Below are 12,010 nucleotides of genomic sequence, written 5' to 3' on the forward strand. Positions count from 1 at the left end.
CTGTAGTTACAATAGTAGACCAAATGGAGGAGAAAACTCTAGGTTGCAATTTTTCAGTACATGCACTTACATATACTTACAGTGTACTTCCATAAGAAGGTATCTAAATGTTAGGTTTAGGGGTAAGTTTAGGGTTAGTACCTAGTGTAATTACTATAATAGTATGTACATGAGGAACATAACTGTAAAAAAGTGCTACCAAATACTTGTATGTTACGCTTTATTTGTGAGGTTGTAATTATACATTTAAGTACAGAGTACATGTACTTTCAGGGTTTGGATTAGGGTTTGGCTTTACGTTACTTCCAAGTATTGATGCATAATTAATAGAGGGATTATAACTGTTGATCAGACTCCACAGACACAAATTTGTCTGTCATTTGATAGAAAAGATGGCGCAGATGACAGATTGAGTGGCACCCTGTAAAACTATCAAGAAAACCACACATGGTCACACAAAATGCAGATTTAAACACAGATTAAAACTAAAAGACAATGTTAAGTTTATGCTTGCCCCTGTTATAACATGTTAATTCATATTATTGAATTTCACACATTGCTCATAATTCCAATGCTAGATTGTAGGAATGTTTACATCTGTTTGTTGGCTCTCGCTGTTAAGAAGCACTCCTCTTTCATTGCCGGTCCCACCTGTTCACGTTACCCATTGAAGGTGTACTTATTTGGGCCTTAACCTCTTCTCCTCCATTATATTGTTTTTGTCCAACGAGCCCTAATCGCTCCACCTCCTCCCTCCAAACACGGAGAAAGCTCATGAAGGGCTTGCGCTTGGCGGTGTGGTCTCTGAAGCAAGCGTCACGGCGCCGATGCCCTACAGGTATCTCTCGAACGAGTGGGCGGATGAGAAAGAGATGCTGCCTTCCTGAGCACTGCTAACGTATTTATGCAAATCTTTTTGGGCATTATTGCAGATAAGCTCATTTTATAGTCTGATTTCCGCTCCCTCGTGTGCCATAATGAGTCGTCGAGCACGGGGGAGCGTATCAGGGAAGAGCGCCAGTCCGTGCGTCCGTCCGCGCGCCGAGCGCACCGTCCTGACGTTCCGTCTGAGGAGACAGGGATGGAGGGGCTTGACGCCGGTTAGTGCTATTAGCTCTCGTTATTGGAGGCAGCCGCCTAATAATTTCTAATTACCCTAAGGAGGTATTAGGAGTGTTAGTCAGCAAGGATAATTTCTTATTTGCACGCCTGGAGCGGTGAGCTCTCTAGAAGAACGGAGGCTAATGTGCAACAAAACAAATCAACGTGCCACGCAGGGCTGCAGGCTTCAGGGAGGAGGCCGAGATAACGCTCATTATGCATCATGATAATTCATTTAGAATGTTATCAATTTCAGAATAGAGACCCGTGCACGCACACACAAGCACACTTAAACCATTAAAAAAGGATGAGGAAATGAGGCTGCTGCTCAAACACTGCCTCCTGCTCTGTTCAGGTAGCTCCAATTACACACTTCCCATGTTTTAAGGCTGTTGCATGCTAAACACTGCCTCCTCTCTTCATTTTCTCTGATCTGAAACACGAAATAAAATGTAAGGCAGGATTTTGTTCTTCTGCGATTGAGTGGGTGTTTCGTATCAGAGTTTGCGGCAAATTGTGGAGCACTGAAACTTAACTGACCTGGCTGATTGTTTGGTGTGTTTTTATTATTTGTGCTCTGGTGAGTCATTTGCAATCATTCCAAAAGCATGAATTAAGAAAGTAGACTTAATTTGATTTTCTCACTCCCGAGATGCGTGTTCCCATGAGGACCTATTTAGTTTTAATTGCAGCAACACGGCAATGCTCGTCTTTCAGTCCACCGTTTCCCTCTTTTTCTTCTTGAAAGCATCTTTCCTCGTCCCCTCAGAACTAGAATGACTTAATCTCTTGAAACAATTGAAGGAAGTTCAAGGAGAGACCGTTTAGATGTCTGAAATGCAATACCAAACAATGGCATCTCGCGATAGCAACCGATTTTCCACATTCGACATCCTCCAGTGGAAAAGCTTTACTAGTCATGAGGGAAAACGCAAGTGTAGACAAAGCACAAAACCAAACAAGACAAAAAAAACATGTTGTGTTTAGCGGTGTTGCAGGGTCAGGCCTGCATTGTGTGTTTCTCGCTGGGCCGCGGTCCTCAGACAACCGACTGTCTGCGGGAGACATCTGCGAATCCGACCCGCCGACCCTCAGAAGCGCTCTGAAGTGAGGGAATGCTGCCTTTAGCCCTCACACGGCCCGCAGGACAAACTCCAGCGCTATTAAGAAACAGAGAGAGAGACAGAACAAGAGGGAGACAGGCAGAGCCGGCCGAAGCGCGTCAGAATGGTTTTGTTTCTTCCTCAAAGGCCTGGCGGTCTGCGTTCTTCAGATGCCCATGAGATCATTTTCCTTCTTTATGAGTAAAGAGCAGCTCGGTGCTGCAGAGGTTACTCTGGCCTGATGAGGAGCCGCTGTTCGCAGCACCTGCTGTTGGGTGGGCCGGCGTCCAAGCGCATCGCTGCGCGCTAAATGAGTCGCGTTCCCCTCACTTCCGGAGGCAGCGGCTGCGGCTAGAGCGACCTTTGGCTGAAGATCTTTGGCGTCTCGTCTCGGGTTCGACTTGGGCTCCGTCGGCCCGCTTACGCCTCGCTGGGGTCACCGGGTCAGAGCGTAGTCCTCTTCCACCCAATCCGCCTCTTTCCGTGCAACACGTGCATCACAGCGAAGAGAAACTGTTGTTTCTCTCTCTTACTCAACGCCTTTGATTTTCCTGATGGTTGAAGTCGTTGCCTCCGCTCGGGAGCTTTAGGGGAACGGCTGCATCTGCTGTTGAGATTTTACAGGAAGAGAAAATTGAAAAATCAATAAAAAGCCAAAAAAGAGTGAGACGGAAAAAAATACACAGAGGGCGAAAAGCAAAGCAGATAACAGCTTTGAAGAAGCAGACAGACATATAAAGCTGCTCGTAGATTTGAGACATGTTTTTGGACTAATTCTGGGTTGCGATAAATTCATTTAAATGTACACCACACCCACGCCAGGCAAATGATTTCCATCTTTGTTTTATAAGGACCCACGTAGAAACTCCACGGATGCTGGAGTGGCTGTAATCTGAACCTTCTGCTGGGAAACGCAGGTTAGGAATGAGATTCTTGCTTCAAACGCAGCGCATCTGAGCCTCTCCAATGAGTATAAGTAAGGCGAAATCAGCTCAACTTTTGGCGTTAAGATGGAATTCACCGAAACGCAACCTGCCCGAGTTTACCTAAAACACAAGAGACAGTCGAGAGAAAATCATCACCGACTGATTAACACAAGTCTCTCTCGCTCCATTAATGCAGTTCTGCTCATTATTTTTACATTTGTGGAAGAGTGCTTGAACACTGTGAACGACTGTGGGAAGGACAGCGGGCCGCGGTTATTGACTTGTAAAGGAGCCGGTAGAAGTGTCTGGATAAGACACGAGCTTCTCCTGCTCTTGTAAAGCGGTATCTGATTTCTCTGCTAGTTGGGTCCCCAGAGGGGCCGCTGGGCTGATGGGAGCTCACAGCTGCTGCGGAGAAGAACGCTCACGTGAACTCTGGAGGTGTTCCCAGCGGTGAACGGCGTCTCTGAACTACAGGAGACCGCTCGCGTTTGTCTGTCTTTGCGTTTTGTGCTGCATTTGCTCGCTTAGTCGGGAGAGATAATAAGATGTATGCGGATTCTTTGCAGTCACACTGCGGTTATAGAGTTAGAGCGCATGTCGTACCGAGTTGGCGATGCCCAGCTCTAGACACCGCAGCAGCACCGGACAGCTGCGGCCAACAGAACGCTGACTAATTTATGAGCGCAAACTGCACATGTGCGTGCGAGAGAGAGAATCCGAGGAAGTTTTCATTGACTCTGCGATGAGGTAGCCGAGGCCCATGGGGGGGGCTCTTCTCAGTTTGAACTTCATCAGGGGCTGCGCTTAATCAATACGCTATCGGAAAAAGAATTAATTACCAAAGCAGAATAAAACAGCTGCATTTTAAACGGAGGCTTCATCAATGCTTTAATCTCCTGCTTTCAGCTCAGGTGCCCTGAGGAATCGCTCTGACCGCGTGTAATGAGGAACTCAGGGACTTTATGCCCCACACACCCTCTCTCTCTCACACACACACACACACACACACATATAAACTGTATCTCCATCTGCGCAGAACCCCTCCGCTGCATTCCCTTCCCACCAAATTCCAGCCTTCCCAGGGATGAGGAAGGGTATTAATGTGGAAATCTCTGCCGGAGAGAGGCACGCATTCCTTAAGTGAAAAGGACTGAACTGTCGCCCATCCGCGGTCCGTCCCGTCCCCAACACCCCACCTCACCCCTGAGCACTCATTTCAAGTAGGGTTGAGAAGGGGTTATGGGTGATGAATTAGGTTTTTAGTGAGCTCATTAGGAAGCCAAACAGTGTAGAGACGCAGCGGAACGGAGTGGGGCCGTGGTGCAGCAATCAGTTCTGCTTGCTTTGTTCTGTGCCTCCAGGACATTGTGAGTGAAAGTTCAGGGCAGACGGCTGATGAGAGAGGCCCGCCGAATGGAGCCCGCGATCTGATGGTTGACTTGTTGGTGTAAAACCTTTTATTCTTCGGCCTCGTCGTATCTCGTAGCCTAACGGCCCTCGAAAGCCCGTCGCTGATGCCTGGCTCTGTGTGTAATAACTCCAAGGTGTCTGCCGGGTCCGTGTTAGTCTGAAGTGCAATTGAGGGTGGAGAATCTCCATAAATGCAGGTTTTGCAGTGGTGATGGTGTAGAATCGGACCCTCCGCAATCTTCATAGTGGGGCTTTGAAGCTCTTGAGGTGAGTGGAGCCGAGTTCAACGCAGTCTTTCCCTCTGCTCGTGTGGTTTATAATGTCGCGCTCACAGGCCGTAGAAATCCTGTTTTGGTGAAAATTGATGTAATTTGCTGTAGTAATTATCTTAGTAATTAACTCTCTAATGACTGCGGTGTGAAAGCGCTGCGGCTCCTCCAGTGGCTCTCGTGTGCGCAGTCATTATTGCTTTCCGTTGTAATACAAGCGTGTGCTGATACTGACTGGAGAGAGAGAGAAAGAGAGAGAATGGACTTGGATGCACCTCAGTAACCTCTGGGGCCAATTATTGTAATTTGATTTGGACGACAGGCTGCAGGAAGAGTGCAGGGTGTGTGTTGGGTTCGTGGGGCGTGTAGCATGTGTCGGGGTGTGTTTAGGGCAGCTGGAGTGTGCCTGAGCCGTCGTGGGTCTGTGGATTTCAGTCCTTTCACGAGACCCTAAGGTGGACACTCGTAGGTATCACACTGTTATCTGTCCTGCTCACAGCGTCTGTCAGATCAATTATATAGAACTTTAAACAGTGCTGAATGTGTCAAAGCAGCTTACAGTATTAAAGAGGAAGATAATGTGTTAATAATGCAAGAGGATGATAGAAAACGTTTTTTTCCAAAGTCAGTTTGTCTTTCCTTCAGTGATGTCATCATCCAATTTAGTTCAGTTCAGATAGTATACGTGCAATCCAGTAGATAATATAAAATATATATACACAAAGTTTATAAGTAAAAATGTTGTGCTGTCCATTGCTATGGTGCAAACAATGCTTCCTTTATAATCAGTAAAGTGAGGGCTCAGTTTACTGCGGTCTCACAAAGTTACTTGATAATCAATTAAATTCTCTATGCAGCACGATGCGTCTCTTATTTATATTGTGTATACAGTTGGAATGAAATCGTGCTGAACAAAACACCCGAACAAAAACTCCAGTACTTAATGTAGTTCAAACCGATCAACTGTTGCGTTCTAGAAACAAGCAGCTCTGTCTGTGAACTGCATTGCTCAAGGCTGCAAATAAAAGCTGATCTCCCAGAGCGCAAATCATAACGCACTGGATAGTTTGCCAAATCTGCAATGCAATGCCATTATTACAGCTTTAACCGGGGGTGCTGTTGATTTTGTATTTTCCAGCACCCCTGTAGATCCAGGCCCGCTTCCCGACCACATTCCCGGAGACCCCCAGCGTTGCACATTTTGACGTCTCCTTTCTCTCGCGCACCCATTTGAGCTCTTGGAGTCTCTAGTAATGAGCTGATGAGTTGAATCAGGTGTGAATGATTGCGAAGACGCGTCGGTGGTGCTCCAGGAACGTGTTCAGGAACTGTGCTCCTGCCCTGCATCCGTGCCTGTTTTTACATTAGTGTTGAATTAGTTGTCCTTACAGAGTAGGTTCATGCGCGGCTTCCTTAAACCGTCTCTCGGGATGCCGTTTCCCTGTGATTGTCTTTTACGCGGGCCAGAAGCTCAGAGATGCAGGAAACAGCCGCAGCACTTAATGTCTCATAAACTCATCAGAGTGATTAGCGGACTAATGAAGAGACGAGATGAGGGGCGGCGGGAATGCAGCACTATCATCAGACGCTGTTCCTCCAAGGCCCTGTTTATGATGTAATGAGATAATTGCCGTTACAGGTAGCAGGTTAATTACACGTGTAATTACTCAAGCGCTTCACACTGGCTCTTCCGAAACACTATTGGCATATGATTATCATCTTCAACCTTTGTGCCTTTTTTGCTTTCTCCTGTCATTCACAAGGTCACTCTGTTAAAGGTTCTCAATGATGCCTCTGGTTCCATGCATGCCTCGTTTCCATTTCCTCGGCACAGGGTTTGGAGATTTAGAAATCCTCAGCATTCCTGGGATGACAGCGACATGATTATGTGTGTGTGTGTGTGTGTGTGTGTGTGTTAATAAGCTGCTTCCTCATACAGACGTCTAATTAAAGCGTTTTATTCCACTTCATTTACAACCAAAAGAGAAGCTTTAGCTCTTCAGTGCCAATAACCGCGCATTGCATCTGCAGGAAAACAGCACGGCGAGAACGAGTGTGAGAGCGCAGCTGTCCGAGGTTATTCAGAGCTAAGTGAACTGTTGCTCGTGTATGTTTTTGGAGAAGCGGTTGACTAGTCTATTAGTTCTGCTGCTAGTCTGTGTTGACTATACAGGAAAAAAAACGTACAACTTTGAATTGGATCAGTGATGAAGAAAATCAAGCTGAAACTCAAAACGTGATGAAAGCATGAGTGGGTGAGTGATTAGCATGAGGTAAACACGTCTCTGGATGTGAGCAGTCAGCGGTCTGGATCACTGCTCTCCAGCGAGAGTCGTGAGGAGCAGGGTGCTGTGGACGGCGTCTCAGCAGGAGGCTGTAATTAGTGTCTTTAAGCTCAGCCTCTGACGGCACTGCCTCCACGTTCATGCCCCATTAGCCTGAAACAAACGTCCGAGCCAAACTAATCGGTGACTGCGACTTTCTTCGAGACAAAGGCTGGAAAATGTGAAGTGCTTCAGCCCACTTGATTTGCCTTTTTGCTCTTTTCCCTTTGCAGTCGTTGTGATTATATAAACACGGCTTCAAACTGCCGCTCAATTCTAGATGTGTCTACAGAACATGACGTCCTGCCTACGTTGTATTTATTATACTGAGGAGCTATTCCTACCTGGTTTAATCCACAAACGTTGTTTTGTTGATGCAAGTGAATGCATTTAGGTTAATATAGCAATAATACGTAATATTTTTGACTTAAATATAACCAGTTTAGAAGTCTTTGTTTACATAATTAATGCGTGTGCTGTGTAGTTATTATGCGTGTTTAAGTACACACACACATTCAGTGTCTTTTAAAAATATTTACGTCTATATAAATAGTCATCTAATTTATTTTATAAAATGTATAAATTATATTTTATTCATAAATATATTAAATTTAAAAATAACAGACTGTTACATATATACACACGTGTGTGCATTTATTCATATATACATAATAAATAAATACACAGAACACACACACATATACAAATAAAAAACGTGTGATTAATCGCAATTAATCATTTGACAGCACTAATATATATATATAGATATAGATATAGATATAGATATAGATATGGAGAGAGAGAGAGATTTAACATCATTTAACAAATAATGGTTTAACAGAACAGGAACACTCAGATGATCAATTGGCAGGAACCCAGGCTGATATGGAAATCTATATTTAATAAGTAGCCATTAATGGTGAGAAACTGAACTTTAATCCGTGTTTTTTTGCTGTTGTCTATTTTATGTGGGTCAGTGGGATCCAGTTTAATGTGGACACTGTCTGTCTCTCTACAGACTCCAAAGTAAACATAGTGTACATAGTGGTCACGTTTGAGCTGGAAAGAGGCAGAGAGAGGGAGAGAGAGAGGGCATGTTTTTTCCTTCTCCAAGGGTACTGCTTTTCCAAAAGTGCCTGGGGCGAGACTGCAGCACCTCGTCTCCCGGAGGCCTTTGGGCGTCTCCTAATAGCCCCCCCCCTCATCTGCTCCATCTCAGAGGTGCATGATGGGATACTTCCCCTTCCCCCTCTCCTCTCCTCCTCGTGCCGTCCTCATGTTTTGTGCTGGAGTTCACATCCGCGCAGGTTCAAATGGCAGAGTTGCCAGGGAACAGTCAGAGGCCATTAGCGTTTGGGACGATTTGCCCAGCGGCGCTAACCAGTGAGCGGGGCCATGTAGATTAGCAGCTTCACATGTAATGAGCAAGTTTGCCCTTTCTTTTTTCTTTTCTTTTCTTTTCTTTTCTTTTCTTTTCTTTTCTTTTCTTTTCTTTTCTTTTCTTTTCTTTTCTTCTGTCTCTCTCACTCTCTCTGTCCGTCTTTGTTTCATTCCACTAATCCCGTCGCATCATTTTTTTGATTATTTCCACTCCTTTGACTCACTGTCATGTGTGTTTGAGCATATTTTCACCAATGATAGCGTGATATATAACGGCCAGTTTATTGGCAGATTATTGGTATCAGCTAAAAACACCCCCGTTAAACACGTTCAACAAGATAATGAAATGTTTTTGTGTGCAAAACGTGACCATGGACCACAAAACCAATCATAATTTGAGATTTATGCATCATCTGAATAAATAATCTTTCTGTTGATGTGTGGTTCGTGATGATCAGATTTTTGTCTGAGAGATCTGGAATCTGAGGGTGCAAAAAAATCTAAATATTGAGAAAATCACTTTTAAAGCTGTCTAAATGAAGTTCTTAGCAATGCATATAACTAAGCAGTTGGAAATATACAAAATATGCTCATGGAATTTGATATTTCCTTAATATCCCAATGATTCTTTGCATAAAAAAAACGTTTTGTGAACGTTTCGTTCTCTGTGATTAAACTGCATTACGTACTTGATTTGCTGTGATCTAGATCTGTTGAACACACACTGGTCGTGAGTGTGTGTTTAATCCGTGTGTGTGTGTGAGGGGCGTCTGGTTTCTCCCCGAGCGGTCAGGGGCTGCAGGGTAATGAAGCGACGGCTCAGTCTGTAAATACACGCGGGTCGCTCCGGCCGCTGCGAGCGGTGGGCTATCGTGTTGCAGTGAAAATGGAAACGTCAATAAAATTAATCTGGCCACCTTTTGGCCTGGACTGCTCGCTGTGGTCCACTCATAACACACCACAACAGACGAGTCCACACACACCTCCTCCACCGACGTCATCGGGGCAAACGCTCGACCACCACGCTGGTTTTGTTCTGAGCCTGGATTTCGGCGTTTGCTGTGAGGTCACTTCCACGATGAAACACCACTAGAGAGAAAAATAATAGATCAGAACAGAGAGGGGAAGGAAAGGCTTTCAACTGTCCTTGTATTCTTCATGTATTTTACATTTGATTACGCCACCCATCGGATCTGTTCTCTTTCCTCCTTTTTAAAGTGATTAGTTGAAATATTAATGCGTGATTATTGCTTATATAGGTGCGTGTGATTGATGTCTCCCCAAAAACAGAGAGACGTGCAAGTGTAAATTTGTAGAATATCGCGGCGCAGTGCAGGAGTTTTTCAGATACATAATTTAGATGCCCTGAAGGAAGGCTTTCAAGGCATTTTCGCCCAAGGCCAAGAAAAAATAACTGACTTTTAAAAGTAAATCATTTTTGCTAATGCACAATTAATGGCAGAGGAGACCGAAAGTAAGTCTGGGAAGTAGGTTATGAAGAGAGCTGAGCTGCACTCACACATGCTCAAGACGGACGCTGATGGACATCGGTGATATGCAAATGAGGAGCAGGAAGGGGAGGGGCTACAGGGTTGTGTGTTTGCAGAGCGTCCTGATTGATGCCAAGCACAATAAGAATTTTGTGTGATGTGTAATATTGTGTCACGTTTCTAAAAAGCTCTCCTTTCGTCCAGGAGATGGTTTAGACAACAGCGTGGCCTCCCCCGGCACGGGCGACGACGACGATCCAGACAAGGACAAAAAGCGGCAGAAAAAACGAGGCATCTTCCCCAAAGTTGCCACCAACATCATGCGAGCATGGCTCTTCCAGCATCTCACAGTAAGTGCCGAGATCTCACACAGATTAGAATTAACACACGGTCATTGACATAAAATCAGCAGTTAGATCCAGCGCTCGAATCTGATTGGTTGACGAAAGAATGCCAACAGCACTGGGACTTTTCCCTGTTTCTATCACTTCACTCGACTGTGCTGCAGAAATAAATTATTTAACCGTATTGTGTGTAATGTCATTCAATATTAATTTCAGTTTCAAAATATACGAGCGTTTTCACACTTGCAGTAAGTGCTGCCTTGTGTATTGAGCCAAATCACAGTCGTATGATACTCACAACAAATGCTCTTACTCATTAACCGAGGATGACTGACCGGTCTAGTTCCGAGAATGCTGTTTGGTAGCACTTTATTTTAAGATGTCCTTGTTGCAAATGTCACATGTACTTATTATAATATTAAAATAGGTGGGGTCTCTCAATTTCCAGTGATTATTGTCATCTTGATTGCGCAGATACTATGTAAACTCAACCGTGTTCAATAGGCAACTGAGTGTTAACTACATGCATAATTACACGCAGGTTACCCTAATCCTAACACTAGCCATGTAGGTGGTGGACAAAATGATTAGAACACTTGGCATGTTTTTGTCGAATCGACCATAACTTCCTGTGACAGAATGAATCTGCAGGAACGCTGAAAATGACGGACTGGCCTAAAATGAACTGGACAGATCTGTCGTACTTTGGCTTGAGCTGCAGAAGGCACGGGATAACATTAGTGTACATTAGTGAAATATATGTAAGTGCTGCTGTAATCACTGCAGAAGATGGACACCAAATATTACAGTTAAAACAGTCACTTGATGTTTGTTGTGCTCAGAGCAACCACCTGCGTGTTTCATGAACTTAAAGAAATGAAATCATGTTTGGAAATCAATATTTTTAGATCTGTCAGGTGTAACAACCACTGTAGGTAATTAATATTACTCAGTGCTTAAATGTACAATGAAGCTGTAACAAGAAGACCTTAAAATAAACTGTGTTTTCGTTAGTTGTTCTCAAAGAACGCCTGCATGGTTCGGAGCAGGTCCAAACACTAGTGTGTGAGAGTGTGTGTGGGTTTGGAGAGTTGGCACGCGGGGTCGTGTTCCAGCGGCCTCTCTGATGTCACGACATCATCCGCGGCTCAGGATATATCGATCAGGACAGGAAGGGTCAGGTTTCTGAGGGAGGTGCTGTCGTCCCCGAGCACATGAACACAGCATGTGCTCCTCAAGAAACTGAGACCGAGTGTGTGAGGGACATGCCCTGCCAACCCTGACGCCCCACTGCAGTCCCAAATAATGACGCTCCTTTAACACAGCTAATTAAAAGGGCTGTAAATCCATTCTGAACTGTGCCATACGCTTATAACTCTCATCATCATCATCAGAACGACTCCAGCGCAGCCCAATCTGACACTCAGACAAAGACGCCTCGCTTTTCTCTGCTTTATTCTTGGGCTCTTTTCATTTGTGGTCCCCTTCACGCTCCCAGAAGCGCTTGTGTGTAGAGCGCTGAAGAGGGAGGCGTCGACCCACCACCTACCTCGCCGCTTTTACCCACAAACGCCTCTCGCCTCATTCACTCGGCTCCATATCACGCAGGAATTTCGCGCTTTTTTCAAAGATCATTAGGCGTCTTCGCTGGCAGCTCAGG

General features: G+C 45.0%; 1 protein-coding gene across 4 annotated transcripts in view; it reads left to right on the top strand.

Annotated features, from left to right (window-relative positions):
- The window catches only part of meis2a (Meis homeobox 2a), a 62,314-nt gene that overhangs the window by 11,905 nt on the left and 38,399 nt on the right, over positions 1-12,010 (top strand). For 3 of the 4 annotated variants that reach the window (XM_043262754.1, XM_043262757.1, XM_043262756.1), the window contains exon 8: positions 10,211-10,356. In XM_043262754.1, coding sequence (XP_043118689.1) covers positions 10,211-10,356 — 146 coding nt within the window. The remainder of the gene's footprint in view (positions 1-10,210; positions 10,357-12,010) is intronic. The other variant, XM_043262755.1, reaches the window with a different exon arrangement.

Source organism: Puntigrus tetrazona, chromosome 17 (assembly GCF_018831695.1).
Source record: "Puntigrus tetrazona isolate hp1 chromosome 17, ASM1883169v1, whole genome shotgun sequence".
NCBI lineage: Eukaryota > Metazoa > Chordata > Actinopteri > Cypriniformes > Cyprinidae > Puntigrus > Puntigrus tetrazona.